The 25,521-nt window shown below is 50.7% G+C and overlaps 1 protein-coding gene across 1 annotated transcript in view; it reads left to right on the forward strand.

Moving 5' to 3' along the window:
- The first annotated feature begins 278 nt into the window (after positions 1 to 278).
- CDK13 (cyclin dependent kinase 13) overlaps positions 279 to 25,521 on the forward strand; it is a 116,302-nt gene continuing 91,059 nt past the window's right edge. The window contains exons 1-2 of the mRNA XM_075315138.1: positions 279 to 1,561; positions 12,795 to 13,367. Of these exons, the coding sequence (XP_075171253.1) occupies positions 612 to 1,561; positions 12,795 to 13,367 (1,523 nt within the window). The 5' untranslated portion in view covers positions 279 to 611. The remainder of the gene's footprint in view (positions 1,562 to 12,794; positions 13,368 to 25,521) is intronic.

The raw sequence follows: 25,521 nt of genomic DNA on the forward strand, positions 1-25,521 counted from the left end.
CGATGAGAGGAGCAGATATGAGGGAGGCCGATGAGAGGAGCAGATATGAGGGAGGCCGATGAGAGGAGCAGATATGAGGGAGGCCGATGAGAGGAGCAGATATGAGGGAGGCCGATGAGAGGAGCAGATATGAAGGAGGCCGATGAGAGGAGCAGATATGAAGGAGGCCGATGAGAGGAGCAGATATGCAGGCTAACATGAGCAGCAGCTATGTCTCCCCGGGGGTAAATCAGTGCCGGGCAGGTGCCACCTCCAGCATGTGATGGCCAGTCCCCTCCCTGCCATGTGCTGAGGTGGGAGGTGTATGTGTGGATGGGCTGGAGACCATGGAGCCGGCTCTACTTCCTTGTTTCGGGCCTGGGTGACTTCTCTTCCTGGGCAGCCGCCAATCACCAGTCCTCACCATGAAGAGACTTTGCCTCCTGCTTCTCCTCGCATAGTGTGCGGGCGGCGGATGATCGGGAGTGCCGGACCATGGGCTGATCGCGGACTGACCCTGTGATTTCCTGAGTCGTGTGCGCGCGGAGCGGCCCCGCCGGGATCTCAGCAACTTACTGCGCGCACAGGCCACAACAGGTAGCCGGGAAGAGGCGAGCCGGGGGCGCAGGGGGATGTTCACTCCTCTGTGCCCCCCGATGCCGGGGACTCAGCCGCCCGGCCCGGCGCTCTCCACCTCCTCCTCAGCGGCCTCATCAGTGTCCGGGCACCGCCAGAGGCCTAGGGATCCCTCTGGGAAGAAGCGCAGGAAGGACCGGCACAAGCGCAGGAGGCGCCGGCTGCGGGAGGAGGAGGAGGCGCTGGCCTCCAATATGGGCCTAGTGGAGGAAGGAGAGGTCCCGGCCGTGCCCCGGGAACAGGCGAAGCGGCACCGGGACAGGAAGAAGCGGCGCCGGAGGGACCTGCTGCGGAGGGTCGGGACTCTGGCCGCCAGCACTGTGGAATACGACGACGTCAGCTCTCTGTCGGAGGGCGCCCTGTCTGAGGCCGAGCACGGCCCGGGGGGTCACTTCACTCCGGGACTAGGCCTCATCCCGTCCCCAGCCTCGGATAGATGCCCTTCCCCTACTGGACTGCAGCAGGCCCCGTTTTCTCTCCTGCGCCCGGCCGGGGAAGGTGACCGGAGGAGGAAGCGGGGCTCCCAGAGGCAGGAGCCGGGGCCCCGGCACAGAGAGGACGCCCGGACCGGGGGAGGCCGCCCCGACCTCCGCAGAGGCAGACTGGGCATAGGGAGCTTGTTACTGCCGGAGCCGCTGCTGCTCGCCCCGACCTGGAGGCCTCAGGAGGAGACGAAGAGGCCGGAGCTGCGGCCCGCGGCCTCCTACAGGCCCAAGCGGGAGGAGGCGGCGGCGCACGGCACGCAGCCGCCCAAGGCCTACCGGGGGCAGCGGGCGTACAGGGCGTCTCCCCCCGGGAACCACCGCAAGAAATCCGCCAGCCCGGCCCGCTCCCCCAGCCCCGGATACAGCGGGCACCGAGCGGGCCGCCGCTCCCCCAACTACGACCGGACGGACACGTCTCCCGCCCGGCGCCGGTCCCGGAGCCCGTACAGCCCTGCCAGCAGGTGAGTCCTGGGCACAGACCGGCGCCATGGCTGGGACAGGGGGAGGTCACAGTGTGAGGAGACCCCAGACCCCCACCATGCTGGAGCTTATCCGACCCCAGGAAAGCTGGGTGACAGGTCCTGTGGCACAGGGGGAGGCCACAGTGTGAGGAGACCCCAGACCCCCACCATGCTGGAGCTTATCCGACCCCAGGAAAGCTGGGTGACAGGTCCTATGGCACAGGGGGAGGTCACAGTGTGAGGAGACCCCAGACCCCCACCATGCTGGAGCTTATCCGACCCCAGGAAAGCTGGGTGACAGGTCCTACGGCACAGGGGGAGGTCACAGTGTGAGGAGACCCCAGACCCCCACCATGCTGGAGCTTATCCGACCCCAGGAAAGCTGGGTGACAGGTCCTATGGCACAGGGGGAGGTGACAGTGTGAGGAGACCCCAGACCCCCACCATGCTGGAGCTTATCCGACCCCAGGAAAGCTGGGTGACAGGTCCTATGGCACAGGGGGAGGTCACAGTGTGAGGAGACCCCAGACCCCCACCATGCTGGAGCTTATCCGACCCCAGGAAAGCTGGGTGACAGGTCCTACGGCACAGGGGGAGGTCACAGTGTGAGGAGACCCCAGACCCCCACCATGCTGGAGCTTATCCGACCCCAGGAAAGCTGGGTGACAGGTCCTATGGCACAGGGGGAGGTGACAGTGTGAGGAGACCCCAGACCCCCACCATGCTGGAGCTTATCCGACCCCAGGAAAGCTGGGTGACAGGTCCTACGGCACAGGGGGAGGTCACAGTGTGAGGAGACCCCTGACCCCCGCCATGCTGGAGCTTATCCGACCCCAGGAAAGCTGGGTGATAGGTCCTACGGCACAGGGGGAGGTCAGTGTGAGGAGACCCCAGACCCCCACCATGCTGGAGCTTATCCGACCCCAGGAAAGCTGGGTGACAGGTCCTACGGCACAAGGGGTAGGTCACAGTGTGAGGAGACCCCAGACCCCCACCATGCTGGAGCTTATCCGACCCCAGGAAAGCTGGGTGACAGGTCCTGTGGCACAGGGGGAGGCCACAGTGTGAGGAGACCCCTGACCCCCACCATGCTGGAGCTTATCTGATCCCGGGAAAGCTGGGTGACCGGTCCTATGGCACAGGGGGAGGTCACAGTGTGAGGAGACCCCTGACCCCCACCATGCTGGAGCTTATCTGACCCCAGGAAAGCTGGGTGACAGGTCCTGTGGCACAAGGGGAGGTCACAGTGTGAGGAGACCCCAGACCCCCACCATGCTGGAGCTTATCCCACCCTGGGAAAGCTGGGTGACAGGTCCTATGGCACAAGGGGAGGTCACAGTGTGGAGACCCCTGGCCGGCCATGTTTTGCCGCATGGCTAGTGCCCTGAGCTGCCAGCTTGGGGGAGGACGTCGCTTATGAAATTGTGGTTTGGATCTCCCGCTTCACCAATGGTTTCTAGGAACTTGGTGCCAAGTTTGTGCTGAAAACCATTGTGAACGGTCCCTGACAGGACTGAATGCCCATCACCCAGCTTTTCCAGAATATGCCATCCCTCTGATTATTGGTGTCTGACCCCCATCCTCTCAGATATCGTAGGGTACTTTGTGTATGAGAGCTGCACTCTGTATTGTGCCAGTGACGGTGCAGCTAGCCAATGGGCGTGATGACAGCACTTGGCTCCGTCACTGACAAGATGTCATCCCGGTAATGTGCTGCCAGGATCGTGATCTCATTACAGCTGCTCTGCTATAGCCCAGGTGGCCGATATTGGCCGTATAATGACCTTGGGCATGTATGATGATGCTACCGTAGTACAGACCACAAGACCTATGGTCGGGCAAGGAATTGTCAAGAAAATATGACCGATGTGATCAAGTAGATCTTCCCTTAAAGTTAATCTGTGGTGTGATTCGTGCTGCCCGAGCCTCAGGTAGCAGGAGTTGGCGCATGATTGCCGCTAGGTATAGCTTTCTCTTAAGCGCACCAGTGTTTTAGAGAAATATCCTCTAGGTGATTGACAGGTCTCTCCCTCGTGTGTCCATAGAGAGACCTGTAAGGCTATGTGCGCACGTTGCGTAATTTCATGCGTTTGCGCTGCGCTTAGCACTGCAATGTAACTGCATGCGTCCTGCGTCCCCAGCACAATTTATGTAGATTGTGCATCATCCGTGCGCACGATGCTTATTTCAACGCAGTGATTTGCATGCTGAAATTTTGATCCAAATCGCTGCGTTCTAAGAAGCAACATGTCACTTATTTGGTGCGCTTTGGATGCAGCTCCCGCTGTGTATGGGACAGGCAGCAGCCATAGCGCATGAAATCGGCATCTATTCTGCAGACACACTGCATTCATTACGCAGTGTTTCTGCAGAGATTTGAAGCGCACATGCACTGCCAAATCGCAGCAGAATATTTGTCACGGCAGTACGCAACGTGCGCACGCAGCCTTAGGCCTCTGCCACATTCACGTGAAAATCACGCACGTGCCGAGAGACACGTATTTCCCCTGCGTGTTGCGTGCAGGTAAGTACGTGTCTCTGGTACGTGCGGGACACGTGTGTTCTACGTGTGCTATCCGCGATAGCACACGTAGAACCGGTAATTATTATACTCACCTGGGCCTTCCTGCTGTCCGCGCTGCTGTCCGTGGTGCTGATCCTCGGTCTCCAGCCCTCCCGTCTCCCCGCTGCTGCTGCTGCCAGGCAGTGAAGTGAATATTCAATGAGAATAATGAGCGGCGGTCGGGAGCAAGAGGCAGCAGCGGCAGAGACAGGAGGGCTGGAGAAGGTGAGTAAATGTTTTTTGTTTTTTTTTCACTGACACGTGTGTTTTCGCCGGCGCGTGTCACACGGGACCGCATCCACACTACACCCGTGTGGTACGGGTGCGGGCTGTGTGACACCCGTGCTGCGGGAGAAAACACTGACATGTCAGCGCTTTGAAAAACGCACACACGTACAAACGCACACACACATGTTCCGTGTGGTTTTACGTGTGTGTGCCTGCTACAATAGGGTAGCATTGGTTAACGTGTCTCAGTGCCGCTGGTACGTGTAAAAAATGACAAACACGTGCCAGCGGCACGGATGTGTGCCACAGGCCTTAGTGCGTTTTTTTAGGTCAAAAAGATCCACCTAATTGCATGCATTTCCTTCTCCCAGCAAAGTGAGATTTCTGTTTTGCTGTCCGCCCTGTGCATCTTTTTTTGTTGGCTGCGTTTTTGAAGATGCAGCATTTCAATTGTTTTTGCATTTTTTTCCCAGCGTTTTTGAGCCCTTCCAGTCAATAGATTTGACTTTAAAAAATGCATATGGCAAAATGCGGCAAAAACACATTTTTAAAACTGCTGCATCTTTGTGGTTAAGATGCAATGTGTGATCATGGCCTAAAGGCCGCTTTACACGCTGCGACATCGCTCAAGCGATCTTGTTGGGGTCACGGAATTTGTGACGCACATCCGGCCGCTGTAGCGATGCTGTTGCGTGTGACACCTATGATCGATTTTGCATCGTTGCAAAAACGTGCAAAATCACTCATCGGTGACATGGGGGTCCATTCTCTAATATCGTTACTGCAGCAGTAACGAAGTTGTTCCTCGTTCCTGCGGCAGCGTACACATCGGTACGTGTGACACCGCAGGAACGAGGAACCTCTCCTTACCTGCCTCCCGCCCGCTATGCGGAAGGAAGGAGGTGGGCGGGATGTTCGTCCCGCTCATCTCCGCCCCTCCGCTTCTATTGGGCGGCGGTTCAGTGACGTAGCTGTGACGTCGCTGTGACGCTGAACGAACCGCCCCCTTAGAAAGGAGGCATTTCGCCGGTTACAGCGACGTCGCAGGGCAGGTAAGTAGTGTGACGGGTCTGGGCGATGTTGTGCGCCACGGGCAGCGATTTGTCCATGTCGCACAACCGATGGGGGCGGGTACCCACGAAGCGTGTAAAGTGACCTTAACCTTCGTCAGGCTGCATAATTTTACAACGTTAACAGCGACCCCTTATATCGGAAGGGGGTGGAGATATTTTATTGAAATTTGGCCAATATATTCTGGACCAAAACCGCAGAGATGTCACAAAATTTCAGCCCTCTACGGCTTTTGGGAAAAAAAAATGTATTGCAATTTTAAAACTGAATAGTTACAATTGTACCTATTCAGCCGGACGAAGGTTAAGGGAGCTGTGGGTAGAGCCATGTGGATGGGATGGGCACGCGAGAGAGGTACTGGGGAGAGCCGTCTAGCTGGAATGGACACGTGAGAGTGGTGCCGGGTAAATATGACAGCGGGCTTATATTTAAAACGCCACCCCAGTGCTAGGAGAGAATATGCTGGAGTGGTGCTTTAACCATGGCCATGAAGCTATTGCACTCATAAATGGCTTTGTGAACATCCGTTGAAGATCTGCTTTTACTAGGACTGAGAAATTAAATTACGCACCAGTCTTCCTCACGGTTAGCACTCCCACTGCCTTGATTGACATTTTGATCTACACCAGCGCTGACATGCTGGGAAGGATGTCAGAGTGGGAATACTAAAGGAATGATACGGTGGTCTAGAGCGACAACAGTCTTATGGCTTCAGTTTGTTCATCCTTATAAAGTTGTGATTTTACCATGGGCGTCAGCAGAGGTGTTTATGACCCGAACTGTTTACCTCGTATAGTACAGTGATGGTAAGGGTGGAGCTTGCGGCAGGTTCACTATAAAACTAGCTTGGCTGGCTATGGAGATATTTGGAGTAATTAAAGACTTATGGAGTCACATACCAAGCTGTGCACCAGGGAAGTAATTATAAGTTAAAGGGGTTATGCACTACTCGAACAACCTCTTCTCAATTCCTGTTTCCCTGCAGTAAAATAATATATTCTCATCCGATGCTGGCGCTGTTTCAGCTTGAACTCCGGGGGATTGTGTGACATTGTTATGCGATCCCTGAGGCCAATCAATGGTCACTTATTGGCCACTTCACTGACCAGTCCTTTTAATTTGTCAAAAGGACTGGACCGTGAAGTGACCACTGATTGTCTGCCTGGAGTGTATGAAATGACAATGATCCCTGGGAGAGCCAGGAACAGCGCTAGCACCAGAGGTCGCTATAGGTGTTATGTTAATGGGGGAAACTTAATGATTAAGAAGGGGTTGTCCTAATAGTTTACAAGCCCTTTAAATGGAAGCAAACTGGCTGCTGTCATTAGGCAGTTTATTCTAAGATCACAATAACAGGGGACCGGTGTTCCTTATACCAGTTGTGCATGCTAGCTGCTGCTCCAAATGAAATTAAAGGGGTTGTCCACTACTTAGCCACCCCGTAATCATCTCCCCTCTTTGCCCCCATAAAACTGAATAAGCCTATACTCCTCTTCGTTGTGGCCACAGTTCCAGCAATGTCTGAAGTCACATTCCTGGGGCCCATGTGACATTGTTATAACACGCGAGCCCTGCAACCAATCAGTGCTGTCTTCCTTCACCCCGCCTTCGGACGTTTGGGCAGGAAGTCAGCACAGCGCTCACATCCTGCTCAAATGTCCAAAGGTGGGGAGACAGATGCTGAGTGCTGATTGGTCGGGGCGCTCACGTGTCATAAGTGTCACATGGGTCCCAGGAATACGACTTCAGACATCGCTTGAACCGTGGCCACAACAAAGAGGAATATAGGCTTATTCAGCTTTATGGGGCCGAATAAGGGGAATGGGTAGGGGTTGTCCAAGGAGTGGACATCCTCTTTAATAGACTGCCGAACATAGCTGAGTGTGGTGCTCAGCTGTCATCGGCACAAATTGAATATAGCAAAAGTCATGGGGCACAGGTCAACTCTGTTGATTGACTGGGATCCCAGCAATTGAACCACAACAATTTAAAAGGTACCTACACTGTGCAAATATTACCTTCTTATAACTGGAATACCCCTTAAAGTATTTTGATATCTCAGGTCATTGGACTCCAGGCAAGCAGCAGTTACTATGGGTCTAAGAGTAGCGGTTCCACTGGAAAATGCCATCAAGGTAACTACCAAGATGGAAACCTTAGTGCCAGAAATGTCAGTTCTTGTACAGAGCCTGCTCTATAATTGGGCCCATACTGACCTTGCATACCGGCGCCGTTCCAGCGGGGCCGAGGCTAATGCTGGATTGTGATGTCACTCGAGACCTGCTTTCATTCAGTGCTAGATTTGCCTCTCTGGCTCTAGAATCAACAGAAAGTGAGACTCGTATTGATTGTCGTTTGATCCAAAGGCAGGGAGACAGAAGCTGGCACTGATAGGAAGTGGGGCTCGCATGAGGTCACATCCCCACGTGAGCCGCCGCACCGCGAGTCACTGCATTGCTGTAAGGGCACTGGTACAGGAGAGGAGAATAGGCTGTTATTTTACCTGGGGGAAACGTGGAATCAGAAGGGGCTGTCCTAGTAGTGGACAACCCATCGAAGATTATCCAGTAGTCTCCTGAGATGGATACCATTTTTGATATTGAGGTAGCATTTAGATATAATGCACATCTTAAGCTTGGTGCCCACAATGAGCTTTTATCGCTTTTTGACAGAGTATTTTCACTGCATCAAAAACGCATCGTTTTACAATTCCAGCAAAGTGGATGAGATTAATAAAAATCTCTTCTCCATTGAGCTTCTTTTTTGTGCTGTGTAAACTGGCCTGCGGTGCGTTTTCCCAAGCCGCAGCATGTCACTTTCTTTTGCGGACACTCTGCATTTTCTTTTCGGAATTTCCTCATAGACATGCAATAGATGCGGAAAATTCTCAGGTTAAAAAACCCACACTTTTAGTGTGTTTACGACGAATAAATGCATCAAAAATGCAAGTAATCCGCACCTTAGAATGTCAACTGGAAGTTTCAAAAACAAAATAGCTTTATTTAAAGCATGACATACCAAACGGAGACAAAAAACTCATTGTCAAAACGCAATGATAAAAACACAAGTAAACTAAGGTGCAGAACGTCTGCAGCATCAAAAACTCAACAGTTTTCCAAATTTCTTCTACTTTTGCACAGTTATACTTTGTTAGACGTCTATCAGTTCTAACAGGTGAACTAGCTGCTGCTAAATGCAGTGTCTAACAGCTGCTTCTGTATGTGCAGACAGTGACAGCTAAAGCCCAAACTATGAGAGTAGTCCATCAGAGGAACATTCTGTGTGTATGGAATATACTGTATATCCCAGAATGTATGTAGCCCAGAACAAGTCACGTGCCTGCCTAACTATCTTACATGTGATATGTAGGACAAGGCAATTACTCAGCAAGTAACTGTAGTTGTATAATGCCCACTGTCGTCAGTCTTAGAACAATCTGGGTCATGGAGAGGAAACAGGTAACTAATGTAGCTGGTTATATGATGTGATGCTATGAGCAAGAAGTTCAATATTAAAGGGAACCTGTTAGGTCACCCATACCGCTATATATATAATATATTATACCGTATTTTTCGGACCATAAGACGCACCCTGGTTTTAGAGGAGGAAAATTAGAAAATAAAAATTTTAAGCAAAAAATGTGGTCATGACACACTGTTATGGGGCAAGAATCTGCTGCTGACACTGTATGGGGGTAATTAAAAAAACAAACAAAAAACAAACAGCGTGCGGTTCCCCCAGTTTTGATAACCAGCCAAGATATAGTCTCACTGCTGGGGGCTGGTATTCTCAGGCTGGGAAGACTCACGCTATTGGGAGCCCCCCCCAAGTCTAAAAATATCAGCCAGCAGCCGCCCAGAATTGCCGCATCCATTAGATGCGACAGTCCTGGGACTTTTCCCAGCTCTTCCCGATTGCCCTGATGTGGTGGCAGTCGGGGTAATAAGGAGTTAATGGCAGCCCATAGCTGCCACTAAGTCCTAGCTTAGTGATGGCAGGCGTCTATGAGACACCCCCTCACCACTAAGCTGTAAAGCCCGCTTTACACGCTACAATATATCTTACGATGTGTCGACGGGGTCACGTCGTAAGTTACGGACATCCGGCATCGTAAGTTACATTGTAGTGTGTGACAGCTACGTGCGATTGAACGTTAAAACGTTCATAGCATACACGTCGTTGAATCCTGACGAATTGCACGTCAGGTTGTTCAATGTTCCCGAGGCAGCACACATCGCAGTGTGAGACACCCCGGGAACATTGAACAGAACTTACCTGCCTCCCGCGGCTCCAGCCGGCAATGCGGTAGGAAAGAGGTGGGCAGAATGTTTACGTCACGCTCATCTACGCCCCTCCGCTTCTATTGGCTGGCTGCCACGTAACGTCGATGTGACGCCAAACGTCCCTCCCACTCAAGGAAGTGGACGTTCGCAGCCCACATCGAGGTCGTATGGACGGGTAAGTACGTGTGACGGGGGATAATCGTTTGTGCGGCACGTTCAACAAATTGAACGTGTCGCACATACGATGGGGGCGGTTACGATTGCATACGATATCGTATGCAAAATCGTAACATGTAAAGCAGGCTTAAGTGAAAGTAAACACATAAAAATCCTTTATTTCAAATAAGACAAAAAAACACCCTCTTTCACCACTTCATTAACCCCTAAAACACCCAGGTCCGATGTAATCCACACGATGTCCCACGACGCGTCCAGCTCTGCTACATCTGACAATCACAGAGAGCGGTCATAGAACACGACCGCGCTCTGTGAGGGTCAGGCCGCAAGTGAAGTGAGCCGCCGGGATCAGCGGTGACTCCAGCTGTCACCGCACAGCACCTGACTGAAGTCTCCGCGGATCTCGCGGTCACTTCAGACGCGGACGGATTTGCGGTAACAGCTGGAGGACTCCCGCTGTATACTCGCCTCTCACTCCACGCAGCATCGCTTGCTTCCTGTCTGTGTGCCAGCTGACCTGTGTGGAGCCGTGTGTACAGGGATGACGTCATTGCTGTGCTCACCGCTCTTTACATAGATCAGCTGGCACACAGGAGGACACCGCGATGCTGCAGGGGAACGGTGAGTATACTGTACTTATTCGCTGCCCCCCGCGCTGATGATGGTGCACGGGGGGCAGTGAATACAGCCGCATATGATCCCTCCAGGCTGTAGTTGCCAGGGGTGATCATGCGGCCCGGCTCTTTAGTATGCGCACATCCCCCACCCATCATCCCGCCCACCTGTCAGCGCCGACTTCAGGGCTGAGAGATAAGGGCGGGACGATGGGCATGCATATGAAATGAGCGGGCCCATGTGATCAGGGTAGCGCTGCTACATCCTGCTCCTGCCTCTGATGAACCGCTCCACCACCACGGCACGTCCCTTCAGCCGCTCCACCACCACCGCACCGCAGCCATCGGACTATAAGACGCACCCTCCACTTTCCCCCAAAATTTGGGGGGGGGGGGGTAGTGCGTCTTATAGACAGAAAAATATGGTATATTCTCTGCCTTACCGACTCTGTATAATGTTAGTCACTTAAATCCATGTTTTTGTAAAAAAAAAAAAAGTATTTCTATGCTCTGTTATTCTTATGTAGAGTAGGCCTTTAACTAGTGGAAGGGCATTAAGTTTCCCCAGACTAGTGGTCCCTCTAAACATTATCACGCCCCTTGGCAGGTGACTAGTCAAAGGCCTAATTAACATAACAAAAACGGAGTTCATACTTTTAAAAAAAGCAGGTGGAATTAAGTGACAAACATAAAGGGTTGGTTAGGCAGGGAGTTTAGCAATACATGTACGAATGCTGTTGGGTTGGAGAGCAGAAGGGACAGGACAGGTTCCCTTTACACATTCCATGCAATGTAGGGGAATGATTTTTTTTTTTTATATTGTTAGTTGTGCCTGTTTTAAAAATAGAGGTGCACATGTAGTGAGGATCATGAAGACCACGCTCTGTAAAAATTAGGCTTCTCTCCACTAAAGACCACATAGTTGTCTGTTTTTTATGTATGTGTAAGGCTATGTGCCCACAGGACAATAAACCCGCAGACTTTTCCGCAGGTTTACCGCAGCTGCTGCCTGGAATCCGCAGCTATCCATTGCTGTGGGATTCGAGCATTTGTTGCGGTAAACCTGCGGGACAAGTGTGGGAATACCTGCGGACCTCTCTATAGTGGAAAGGCAGGAATTCCGCAGGAAATATTGACATGCAGTTACGTGCGGCTGCGGGACATCTGCAGCATATTCCGCAGCCGCACATACCGCAGCATGGACACAGCACTCCCCAAATCCCATAGGATAACATGGGGACTGTCTGTGCTTGCTGAAACCTGCGGATTTATCTGGAAAATCCAGATAAATCCGTGGGTTTTCCGCTGCAAAATCTGTGGGTACATTGTCCCGTGGGCACATAGCCTTACATTCCTGTTTGTCACAGAACACATACACTATGGGGACATAACGTCTATGGGGCCGTTCACATGTCCACGGGTTATTTTTGTTTTGTTTTTTGCAGACAGTGTATTGGCCTAAAAATCACAAGCACATGTCTGTTTTTGATCTGAATCGTGGATAAAAATTAGCCATGCAAGTCTATGGATCTGTGAAAATCAGAGACGACAGGTGGATGGCAGCAATCTTTATAGAGGCATATTGACGGAAGGTGCACAAAAATGTGAGGCCCCGCCATGATGCACGAGCGCTTGTACTTGGTGTAAACAGTCATGTCCGTGTGTGTTTGCAGACTGCACGTCTGTGCAAATATGGAGATGTCTGCTTTTTTACCGGCATCTTTGATGAAAAGCACAAATACGAGTCTATGGGTTGATGATTAACATTGTAAACTATAGATGTTGTATCATTTATTTATACGTGAAAACCACTGATGATAAAAACTGACACGCTGACCATTTTTATTTTTTGCTCACGTGACGAAACAATGTCTGAATGAGGCCTTACATGGAGACCTGGCACTGAGAGTCCATGTGATTTCTAAAACAAAGGGGCCCGCGCTGCTCTTCAGAGATGCCTGCTCCTTTTGTTCACAAGTGGGAGATTTCCATATGTCTAAGCTGTGTCATGTTCTCCATGTTACACACATGCCCCTTCACTCCAATCCCAGCGTCCTCTAATGCATTAATGAATTGGGAAAAGATTAGAAAGAAATGTGCACAAGGGTGCAAAGACATTAAGAGAAGTGCTACAAATACAATTCTCTGCTTTACAATCTGTGTGGGTAAATGCCAGCCTTATTTCACAAATGTGCCTTCCTTACCCAGCTATAAGAATAAATTGTAGATAAGGAAACTGGCATCTTGTAAGATGGTTGCATGTATGCATTGTGGCCTGATCACTTTCTTTTCCTCAGGCGTAATGCAAGATCCCGGAGCAGAAGTCCCTACAAGGCACGGCGGTCTCGTTCTCGAAGCCGTCATAGAGTCTCCCGCTCCAGAAGTAGACAGTCTAGCATTTCACCAAGTACTCTCACCCTGAAGAGCAGTCTCGCTGCAGAACTAAACAAGAACAAAAAAGCTAGAGAAGCTGAGGCTGCCAGGGCCTTAGCAAAGGCTTCCAGCACTTCCACCCCCACCAAAGGGCATTCAGAGGCTGCCAGCAATGCCCCACAAGCAAACCATGCCAAGGAGCAGAAGAAAACAAAAGTGGACAGTGCACCGTCTCCTGCAAAAAGTGACAAAGGTAGAGTCAAAGCAGTAGCCCAGACGCCAGCTGTGGATAGTAACTTGAATGCAGAGAAAGCCAAGACCAGTGGAAAGCCAAGCAAAGCCGACGCCAGTAAGGAGGATGCCACTAGTCAAAAAGACAAAAGCAAAGTCCACAAGGCGGCATCCACAAGCAATGAGAAAGCTAAAAGTTCTGGGTTGTCACCAGCAACTCTACCATCACTACCTCTTCCCATAGCCCTCTCCAATGATGCTAACAGGTACGTCTTCTCCAATGTGTATTCCTTCTGTAGCCATTTCCCTTTGTTTTGCCTTTCAAGAGCCATCATTTTTTTTTTTTTTTTTTTTTTGCCATTGACATAGCCATATAAAAGGTAGTTTGTTTTTGTTTTTTTTTTTTAAGGGGTGGGAATATTTACCCCTTTACAATGGCCATACGGATTAAAACGGCGGTAGAAGAGGGTACTTATTTCTCTCTGCCGTTTTAATATAGAAACAGAACAGTAAATGGCGCAGGTAAAAAATGATTTATCTTCCACCTGACATGATCAAACATGTCAAATGGGAGATAAATCTCCCCGATCCCTTGGTGTAGCCAAAGTATCCCCCCAACCCCTTCTCGATAATCCAAGATAGTGGCGTGCACGACTGCCGCATTTATCCTCCTCTGATTTCTGTCACATGTGCCATGACAGATGCGACAGAAAACTCCTCCCCAGGTCCAGCTAGGTCATCCCCCTATAACCACCCCAGGTGTCCCCGGTACCTTGTGCAACTACGATCCCCCACATCCCCCCCTTCTCAAAAGATGCTTTTCTGTGCTTCCTGTGTTCAGTGACGCTGAGCTCACTGCCGCTCATACTGCCAAGCAGTGGACCCGGGGAGAGTGGGTGTACCCACACTCCTCACATGGAGGGTCTGCAATTCCAGAAAATGGGGGATTCGTTCCCCAAGTGTGCCCTCCCATACTCTGATGTGAGGTTACTGCAGGTCACTCTGCTTTCAGTTGGACCCGGGCAGTGTGGCTGCAGTATTCTTACTGATCACTGCAGCCACACTCCTCATATGGAGGGTCTGCACTTTCAGAAAATAGGGGATACGTTCACTGAGCATGCCCCCTATATTCTGAAAGGTCCAGAATCGTTGTAGGACCAAAAATCCAAAATGGATTACAGCGGACTGAATTTTTTCTTTCAACAGGTGAAAGAGAGTGTTGGGAAACATATTTTTTGCAATTTTTTTTTTTTTTTTTTAACGACAGTGATGTCGGGTATCTGACAGACTAACCGCTGGGCTTGATGCCCCATTTATTACCCTGTTTGACATTGCACTAGGGCAACAGGATGAGCTGCAGTGAAGCAGCAGGAATGGCGCATTTAATGATCCGCCACTTCTGGGGTGGATGTGGCCTGCTATTTTTAGGCTGGGAAGGGCCAAAAAAATCATGGCACTTCCCACCCTGAGACAACCAGACCCCAGCTGTCTGCTTCACCTTGGCTGGTGATCCAATTTGGGGAGGGAACCCACTTTTTTTTAATTCATTTATACATAATTAAAAAATACAGCCTGGGGTGCCCTCCATTTTGGATCACCAGCCAAGGTGAAGCTGCCAGCTGTGGTCTGCAGGCTGCAGCTGTCTGCTTTACCCTAGCTAGCTACCAAAAAAGGGGGGGCCCCCGTTGTTTTTTTTATTTTTTGACTGAATACAAGGCTAAACACCCTTTAGTGCCACATGAAAGTCACTAAAGTGTGCCATCTTAGAATATGCAGGGGGGTGGGACATTATATACATTATGTGTTTGACATCCATCCATACTAGCTTTTTAGGCCGTGTGCCCACGATCAGGGTTTGCAGCGTTTTGGATGCAGTGTTTCTTTGTCGCTCCATTGGGAGACCCAGACAATTGGGTGTATAGGCTATGCCTCCGGAGGCCGCACAAAGTATTACACTAAAAGTGTAAAGCCCCTCCCCTTCTGCCTATACACCCCCCGTGCTCCCACGGGCTCCTCAGTTTTTTGCTTTGTGCGAAGGAGGCAGACATGCACGCATAGCTCCACAGATTAGTCAGCAGCAGCTGCTGACTATGTCGGATGGAAGAAAAGAGGGCCCATAACGGCCCCCAGCATGCTCCCTTCTCACCCCACTCTTGTCGGCGGTGTTGTTAAGGTTGAGGTATCCATTGCGGGTACGGAGGCTGGAGCCCACATGCTGTTTTCCTTCCCCATCCCATTTAGGGCTCTGGGTGAAGTGGGATCCTAATCGGTCTCCAGGCACTGAGACCGTGCTCCATCCACAGCCCCTGGGGACTCTGCTGGATAATGGAGCCGAGTATCGTCAGGGACATGGCCCTGCAACTTTGAGGTACTCTGTGTCCCAGTGGGGACCGCGCACAGAAACACTCCAGCATTGCTGGGTGTGTTAGTGCCCCGGGGACCGCGGCGCTGACCGCAATTGTGCCATCACACGCTGCAGCGTGGCTGGGTGTGTAGTGTATTGGGGACTACCGCGCTGACCGCCGCTGCCATTGTTATACATGCGGCGCGGCTGGGACTGTTAGTGCGCCGGGGACATCCGCGCCGACCGCGCTTATACGGCGGCCGCGCTTATAACTCTAGTCCCCGGCTTTTGCGGCCTAGTCTCATTCTCTTCCCGCCCCCAGGCCTGCCAGTCAGGGGAAGGGCGGGACGCTGTACAGCACGGCAGCACTGAGGGCTGGAGCATGCTTTGCATACTCCACCCCCCTCACTGTGCACAGTGGGGCACCAGTTCCCGCACTTTCTAGGGCACGCCCACGGCCCCCTCCTCTCCTCAGGACGCCGGCAGCCATTCCTGTCAGCTCTTCTGACGCTGGAGAGGGGAGACAAGCTCTGGGAGACCCAGGCAGGGATTCTGGTGGCCACACAACCGCTTTGAGCGGCCGGTAAGCAGCACCTCTGGTGCTGGCCCCACTTGTGCAGAAGTGTACTTATAGATTATATGATTATAGGCTATACTTTACACTGTATAGTGCACGGTTGATTTTTGGCTATATACCCTCCTGGGTTGCTCAGGGGAGACAACAGCATGGCGCCCACAAGAAGCAGGGGTGCCAAAACACAGGCTTACTATGCTGCCTGCGCCGCATGTACGGCTACACTACCGGCAGGTTCCACTGACCCTCATTGTGTGCACTGCTCGGCCCCTGTGGCACTTACTCAGCCGGAGCCTCTGCTAAGGGGGGCCCAGGGGGAACCACCTGCTAACACTGTCCAGGTGACAGGGACGGAGTTCACAGTTTTTACTGAAAGGCTGTCTGAGACTATGGCTAAGATACTAGAAGCTTTGCAGTCCAGACCGGTATCTCAGACCATGGGCACTGTGGAATCATTGCCCCCTGGTTCCCCTCAGTTGGAACAACCATGTCCTCCCGGGGTGTCTCATAGATCGCAGGGTGAGGTCTCTGACACGGACCGCAGTCCCAGACCGCCTAAGCGAGCTCGCTGGGAAATTCCCTCGACATCATCACATTGTTCAGGGTCTCAGAGGGAGGACTCTCTGTATGATGAAGCGGAGGTAGCTGATCAGGATTCTGATCCTGAGGCCGCTCTCAACCTTGATACTCCTGATGGGGACGCCATAGTGAATGATCTTATCGCGTCCATAAATCAAATGTTGGATATTTCTCCCTCAGCTCCTCCAGTAGAGGAGTCAGCTTCTCAGCAGGAGAAATTCCGTTTCAGGTTCCCCAAGCGTACAACGAGTATGTTTCTGGACCACTCTGACTTCAGAGAAGCAGTCCAGAAACACCGAGCTTGTCCAGATAAGCGTTTTTCTAAGCGCCTTAAGGATACACGTTATCCCTTCCCCCCCTGACGTGGTCAAGGGCTGGACTCAGTGTCCCAAGGTGGATCCTCCAATCTCCAGAGTGGCGGCTAGATCCATAGTGGCAGTTGAAGATGGGGCTTCACTCAAGGATGCCACTGACAGACAGATGGAGCTCTGGTTGAAATCCATCTATGAAGCTATCGGCGCGTCTTTTGCTCCAGCATTCGCAGCCGTATGGGCACTCCAAGCTATCTCAGCTGGTCAAGCGCAAATTGACGCACTCACACGTACGTCTGCGCCGCAAGTGGCTTCCATAACATCTCAAACGTCGGCATTTGCGTCTTACGCTATTAATGCTGTCTTGGACTCTGCGAGCCGTACGGCGGTTGCAGCCGACAATTCGGTTGCAATACGCAGGGCCTTGTGGCTGCGGGAATGGAAGGCAGATTCGACTTCCAAAAAGTGCTTAACCGGTTTGCCTTTTTCTGGCGACCGTCTGTTTGGTGAGAGATTGGATGAAATCATCAAGCAATCCAAGGGAAAGGAAACATCCTTACCCCAGGCCAAACCAAACTTACCCCAACAGAGGAGGGGTCAGTCGAGGTTTCGGTCCTTTCGGGGTGCGGGCAGGTCCCAATTCTCCTCGTCCAAAAGGCCTCCGAAGGATCAGAGGAACTCCGATTCATGGCGGTCTAAGTCACGCCCTAAAAAGACCGCCGGAGGTGCCGCTACCAAGGCGGCTTCCTCATGACTTACGGCCGCTTCACACCGCATCCTCGGTCGGTGGCAGGCTCTCCCGCTTTTGCGACACCTGGCTGCCACAGGTAAAAGACCGTTGGGTGAGAGACATTCTGTCTCACGGTTACAGGATAGAGTTCAGCTCTCATCCTCCGACTCGATTCTTCAGGACATCTCCGCCTCCCGAGCGAGCCGATGCTCTTCTGCAGGCGCTGGGCACTCTGAAGGCAGAAGGAGTGGTGGTCCCTGTTCCTCTTCAGCAACAGGGTCACGGTTTTTACTCCAACTTGTTCGTGGTTCCAAAGAAGGACGGGTCTTTCCGTCCTGTCCTGGACCTAAAACTGCTCAACAAACACGTAAAGACCAGGCGGTTCCGGATGGAATCCCTCCGCTCCGTCATCGCCCCAATGTCTCAAGGAGATTTCCTTGCATCGATCGATATCAAAGATGCTTATCTCCACGTTCCGATTGCTCCAGAGCATCAGCGCTTTCTGCGCTTCGCCATAGGAGACGAACACCTTCAGTTCGTGGCACTGCCGTTCGGCCTGGCGACAGCCCCACGGGTTTTCACCAAGGTCATGGCTACAGTAGTCGCGGTCCTCCACTCTCAGGGACACTCAGTGATCCCTTACTTAGACGATCTGCTGGTCAAGGCTCCCTCTCAAGAGGCATGCCAGCAAAGCCTCACCGCTACTCTGGAGACTCTCCAGAGTTTCGGGTGGATCATCAATTTTCCAAAGTCAAATCTGACACCGGCCCAATCGCTGACATACAGTTAGGTCCAGAAATATTTGGACAGTGACACAAGTTTTGTTATTTTAGCTGTTTACAAAAACATGTTCAGAAATACAATTATATATATAATATTGTCTGAAAGTGCACACTCCCAGCTGCAATATGAGAGTTTTCACATCCAAATCGGAGAAAGGGTTTAGGAATCATAGCTCTGTAATGCATAGCCTCCTCTTTTTCAAGGGACCAAAAGTAATTGGACAAGGGACTCTAAGGGCTGCAATTAACTCTGAAGGCGTCTCCCTCATTAACCTGTAATCAATGAAGTAGTTAAAAGGTCTGGGGTTGATTACAGATGTGTGGTTTTGCATTTGGAAGCTGTTGCTGTGACCAGACAACATGCGGTCTAAGGAACTCTCAATTGAGGTGAAGCAGAACATCCTGAGGCTGAAAAAAAAGAAAAAATCCATCAGAGAGATAGCAGACATGCTTGGAGTAGCAAAATCAACAGTCGGGTACATTCTGAGAAAAAAGGAATTGACTGGTGAGCTTGGGAACTCAAAAAGGCCTGGGCGTCCACGGATGACAACAGTGGTGGATGATCGCCGCATACTTTCTTTGGTGAAGAAGAACCCGTTCACAACATCAACTGAAGTCCAGAACACTCTCAGTGAAGTAGGTGTATCTGTCTCTAAGTCAACAGTAAAGAGAAGACTCCATGAAAGTAAATACAAAGGGTTCACATCTAGATGCGAACCATTCATCAATTCCAAAAATAGACAGGCCAGAGTTAAATTTGCTGAAAAACACCTCATGAAGTCAGCTCAGTTCTGGAAAAGTATTCTATGGACAGATGAGACAAAGATCAACCTGTACCAGAATGATGGGATGAAAAAAGTTTGGAGAAGAAAGGGAACGGCACATGATCCAAGGCACACCACATCCTCTGTAAAACATGGTGGAGGCAACGTGATGGCATGGGCATGCATGGCTTTCAATGGCACTGGGTCACTTGTGTTTATTGATGATATAACAGCAGACAAGAGTAGCCGGATGAATTCTGAAGTGTACCGGGATATACTTTCAGCCCAGATTCAGCCAAATGCCACAAAGTTGATCGGACGGCGCTTCATAGTACAGATGGACAATGACCCCAAGCATACAGCCAAAGCTACCCAGGAGTTCATGAGTGCAAAAAAGTGGAACATTCTGAAATGGCCAAGTCCATCACCAGGTCTTAACCCAATTGAGCATGCATTTCACTTGCTCAAATCCAGACTTAAGACGGAAAGACCCACAAACAAGCAAGACCTGAAGGCTGCGGCTGTAAAGGCCTGGCAAAGCATTAAGAAGGAGGAAACCCAGCGTTTGGTGATGTCCATGGGTTCCAGACTTAAGGCAGTGATTGCCTCCAAAGGATTCGCAACAAAATATTGAAAATAAAAATATTTTGTTTGGGTTTGGTTTATTTGTCCAATTACTTTTGACCTCCTAAAATGTGGAGTGTTTGTAAAGAAATGTGTACAATTCCTACAATTTCTATCAGATATTTTTGTTCAAACCTTCAAATTAAACGTTACAATCTGCACTTGAATTCTGTTGTAGAGGTTTCATTTCAAATCCAATGTGGTGGCATGCAGAGCCCAATTCGCGAAAATTGTGTCACTGTCCAAATATTTCTGGACTTAACTGTACCTTGGCATGGAGTTTCATACCCTCTCAGCGATAGTGAAGCTTCCGCTGAACAAGCAGCGTTCACTACAGACGGGGGTGCAATCTCTCCTTCAAGGTCAGTCACACCCCTTGAGGCGCCTCATGCACTTCCTGGGGAAGATGGTGGCAGCAATGGAGGCAGTCCCTTTCGCGCAGTTTCACCTGCGTCCTCTTCAATGGGACATCCTACGCAAATGGGACAGGAAGCCGACGTCCCTCGACAGGAACGTCTCCCTCTCTCAGGCAACCAAAGCTTCCCTTCGGTGGTGGCTTCTTCCCACTTCATTATCGAAGGGGAAATCCTTCCTACCCCCCATCCTGGGCGGTGGTCACGACGGACGCGAGTCTGTCAGGGTGGGGAGCAGTCTTTCTCCACCACAGGGCTCAGGGTACGTGGAGCCAGCAAGAGTCCTCACTTCAGATCAATGTTCTGGAGATCAGGGCAGTGTATCTTGCCCTGAAAGCGTTCCAGCAGTGGCTGGAAGGCAAGCAGATCCGAATTCAGTCGGACAACTCCACAGCGGTGGCTTACATCAACCACCAAGGAGGAACACGCAGTCGGCAAGCCTTCCAGGAAGTCCGGCGGATTTTGATGTGGGTGGAAGCCACGGCCTCCACCATCTCCGCAGTTCACATCCCAGGCGTGGAAAACTGGGAAGCAGATTTTCTCAGTCGCCAGGGCATGGACGCAGGGGAATGGTCCCTTCACCCGGACGTGTTTCAGGAGATCTGTTGCCGCTGGGGGATGCGGGACGTCGACCTAATGGCGTCCCGACACAACAACAAGGTCACGGCATTCATGGCACGTTCTCACGATCACAGGGCTCTAGCGGCAGACGCCTTAGTTCAAGATTAGTCGCAATTTCAACTCCCTTATGTGTTTCCTCCGCTGGCACTGTTGCCCAGAGTGTTACGCAAGATCAGGGCCGACTGCCGCCGTGCCATCCTCGTCGCCCCAGACTGGCCGAGGAGGTCGTGGTACCCGGATCTGTGGCATCTCACGGTCGGCCAACCGTGGGCACTACCAGACCGACCAGACTTGCTGTCTCAAGGGCCGTTTTTCCATCTGAATTCTGCGGCCCTCAACCTGACTGTGTGGCCATTGAGTCCTGGATCTTAGCGTCCTCAGGATTATCCCAGGAGGTCATTGCCACTATGAGACAGGCTAGGAAACCAACGTCCGCCAAGATTTACCACAGGACGTGGAAAATATTCCTGTCGTGGTGCGCTGCTCGGGGTTTTTCTCCCTGGCCATTTACCTTGCCCACTTTCCTGTCCTTTCTTCAGTCCGGATTGGAAAAGGGTTTGTCACTCGGCTCCCTTAAGGGACAAGTCTCTGCGCTCTCTGTGTTTTTTCAGAAGCGCCTGGCCAGACTTCCACAGGTACGCACGTTTCTGCAGGGGGTTTGTTACATCGTTCCTCCTTACAAACATCCGTTGGAACCCTGGGATCTGAACAGGGTGCTGATGGTTCTTCAGAAACCACCGTTCGAGCCAATGAGGGATATTTCTCTCGCACGCCTTTCGCAGAAAGTGGTTTTCCTAGTAGCAGTCACTTCACTTAGGAGAGTGTCTGAGCTGGCAGCTCTGTCATGCAAAGCCCCCTTCCTGGTGTTTCACCAGGACAAGGTGGTTCTGCGTCCGGTTCCGGAATTTCTCCCTAAGGTGGTATCCCCCTTTCATCTCAATCAGGATATCTCCTTACCCTCTTTTTGTCCTCATCCAGTTCACCAATGTGAAAAGGATTTGCACTTGTTAGATCTGGTGAGAGCACTCAGACTCTACATTTCTCGTACGGCGCCCCTGCGCCGCTCGGATGCACTCTTTGTCCTTGTCGCTGGCCAGCGTAAAGGGTCACAGGCTTCCAAATCAACCCTGGCTCGGTGGATCAAGGAACCAATTCTCGAAGCTTACCGTTCTGCTGGGCTTCCGGTTCCCTCAGGGCTGAAGGCCCATTCTACCAGAGCCGTGGGTGCGTCCTGGGCTTTGAGGCACCAGGCTACGGCTCAGCAGGTGTGTCAGGCGGCTACCTGGTCGAGCCTACACACTTTCACGAAACACTATCAGGTGCATACCTATGCTTCGGCGGATGCCAGCCTAGGTAGGCGAGTCCTTCAGGCGGCGGTTGCCCACCTGTAGGACGGAGCCGTTACGGCTCTATTTTGAGGTATTATTTACCCACCCAGGGACTGCTTTTGGACGTCCCAATTGTCTGGGTCTCCCAATGGAGCGACAAAGAAGAAGGGAATTTTGTTTACTTACCGTAAATTCCTTTTCTTCTAGCTCCAATTGGGAGACCCAGCACCCGCCCCTGTTTTTTTGTGTACACATGTTCATGTTGAATGGTTTCAGTTCTCCGATTATTCCTTCGGATTGAATTTACTTTAAACCAGTTTATAATTTTTTTCCTCCTTCTTGCTTTTGCACCAAAACTGAGGAGCCCGTGGGAGCACGGGGGGTGTATAGGCAGAAGGGGAGGGGCTTTACACTTTTAGTGTAATACTTTGTGCGGCCTCCGGAGGCATAGCCTATACACCCAATTGTCTGGGTCTCCCAATTGGAGCTAGAAGAAAAGGAATTTACGGTAAGTAAACAAAATTCCCTTCTTTCGCTGCGTCCATAAGGGTGTGTTGTGCAGTACAGTGCATTGGAAGGATTTTTAGAAATCCCATGCCCACTGTGCTTCTTTTTTCCGCAGCATAAACTGACCTGCGTGCAAGTCCATTTCAGAGAGTGTTCTCTGCGTGGAGAATAGACCTAAAGTCTACAGCAGTCCGAACCTGGATCGTGGGCATGGGCAGCTGCGCTCCTGTGGACAACACTTACATCTCTGCAGGAGGGCTGGCATTGTATACTAGACGCAATGTCGCCAGATCATGGGCACAAAGCCTAAAAAAGAGAAATTTGGCTCTACAGCAACATTTTTGTGAAGTAGCTGTGGATTCAAAATGCTTACTATACCCCTGAATAAAACCCCTCAGGGGTCTAGTTTCCTGAATGGGGTCAATTGTATGGGAGCTCCACTATTTAGGCACCTTAGGGGCTCTCCAAACGCGACATAGCGTCCACTAATGATTCCAGCTAAATTTGCAGTCAAATGGTGCTCTTTCCCTGCGGTGCACCCACACAGTTGATTTCCACCACATATGAGGTATCTGCGAACTCAGGAGAAACTGCACAATACATTTTTTGGTGCATTTTTTTTTCCTGATACCCTTGTGTAAAAAAGCTATCTAGTTGAATTACCAATTTTGTGGTAATTTTTTTTTTTTTTTTTATTTTTACAACTCAATGTTATAAACTTCTGTGAAGTCCCCAGGGGTTCAAAGTTCCCACCAAACATGTAGATAAATTCCTTGAAGGCTCTAGTTTCCAAAATGGGGTCAGTTTTGGGGAATTTCTGCTGTTTAGGTACCTTTTTATGGGTCCTACAAATGCACCTGAAGGGTTAATAGATTTCTTGAATGTTGTTTTGAGCAGTTTGAGGGGTGCAGTTTTTAGAATGGGGTCACTTTTGGGTATTTTCCATCACCTAGGCCTCTTAAAATTCATCTTCAAATGTGATGTGGTCCCTAAAAATGTAATTTATTAACTATTTTGTGTGACATAACTCTCGGGTTTAAGGGCATAAAAATAAGTTTGATAATTGCGAAATTTTCATCACATTTCCAATTTTTTTTTTTTTTATTTTTATTTTTAATATACATAAATAAAAGCAAAAAATAGCATCCTAAATTTACCACTATCATGAAGTCCAATATGTCACGAAAAAAATCTCAGAATCACTGGGATCTGCTGAAGCGTTCCAGTTATAACCTCATAAAGTGACACTGGTCAGAATTGCAAAAAATGACCCGGTCTTAAGGTACAAAATTGGCTTCATCCTTAAGGGGGTTAAACAAATTGTCAGCCATAAATGTTTCCATTTTTCTGTGGATAAAGTTCTGTTCAGGCAGCTGTTCATTTTATCACTATCAATTGAAGGAACGATTTTTACTCCTTATTTTTATTCATTTTTTTTTTTTTATAGCATTCATTGTTTAGGATAAATATTATTAACCTGGTAAAACCACAGCCTATTTTAATTGATACATTTTTACCTATCCTTCACCGTATTACAGGGGTCATGTTTTTTGTTTTGTTTTTTTTCTTTGTCGCTCCATTGGGAGACCCAGACAATTGGGTGTATAGCTATGCCTCCGGAGGCCACACAAAGTATTACACTAAAAGTGTAAAGCCCCTCCCCTTCTGCCTATACACCCCCCGTGCCTCACGGGCTCCTCAGTTTTTATGCTTTGTGCGAAGGAGCTTGGTCAGCAGCAGCTGCTGACTAGGTCTGATGCCCACGGTCCCCTCCTCCCCACAGAACGCCGGCAGCCATTCCTGTCAGCGATTCAGACGCTGGAGAGGAGAGACAACACAGGGAGACCCAGGCAGGGAATCTGGTGATCACACAACCGCTCTGAGCGGTCGGTAAGCAGCACCTGTGGTGCTGGCCCCACTGAGTACCGAAGTGTGTATATATATATATATATATATAGGCTTATAGGCTATACATTTGCACTGTACGGTCGCTCTGTTGATTTTTGGCTATATACCCTCCTGGTTGTTCTCAGAGGAGACAACATGTCATCCGCAAAAAGCAAGGGTGCCAAAGCACAGGCGTACTTTGCAACCTGTACCTCTTGTACAGCTGTACTACCGGCAGGTTCCACTGACCCTCATTGTGTGCAATGCTCGGCCCCTGTGGCACTTACTCAGCCGGAGCCTCTGCGACTGGTGGCCCAGGTGGAACCACCTGCTACCACTGTCCTGGTGACAGGGACGGAGTTTGCAGCCTTTGCTGACAAACTGTCTGAGAGTATGGATAAATGGTCTGCTAAGATACTGGAAGCATTGCAGTCCAGACCGGTGATTCAGGCCCCGGGCACTGTCCAATCCTTGACCCCTGGTCCCCCTCAATTGGAACAGCAAAGTGCCCCTGGGGTAACCCATAGGTCCCAGGGTGAGGTCTCTGACACGGACCGCAGTCCCAGGCCGCCCAAGCGGGGTCGCTGGGAAATTCCCTCCACTTCATCACACTGTTCAGGGTCCCAGCAGGGGGACTCTCTGGAGGATGAAGCGGAGGTATCGGATCAGGATTCTGATCCTGAAGCCGCTCTCAACCTAGATACACCTGAAGGTGACGCAGTAGTGAATGACCTTATAGCGACCATCAATCAGGTGTTGGATATTTCTCCCCCAGCTCCTCCAATTGAGGAGTCTGCTTCTCAGGAGAAATTCCGTTTCAGGTTTCCCAAGCGTACATTAAATATGTTTCTGGATCACTCTGACTTCAGAGAGGCAATCCAGAAAAACCGAGACTGTCCAGACAAGCGTTTTTCCAAGCGCCTTAAGGACACACGTTATCCCTTCCCCCCCCGAGG

Source organism: Anomaloglossus baeobatrachus, chromosome 6 (genome assembly GCF_048569485.1).
Source record: "Anomaloglossus baeobatrachus isolate aAnoBae1 chromosome 6, aAnoBae1.hap1, whole genome shotgun sequence".
NCBI lineage: Eukaryota > Metazoa > Chordata > Amphibia > Anura > Aromobatidae > Anomaloglossus > Anomaloglossus baeobatrachus.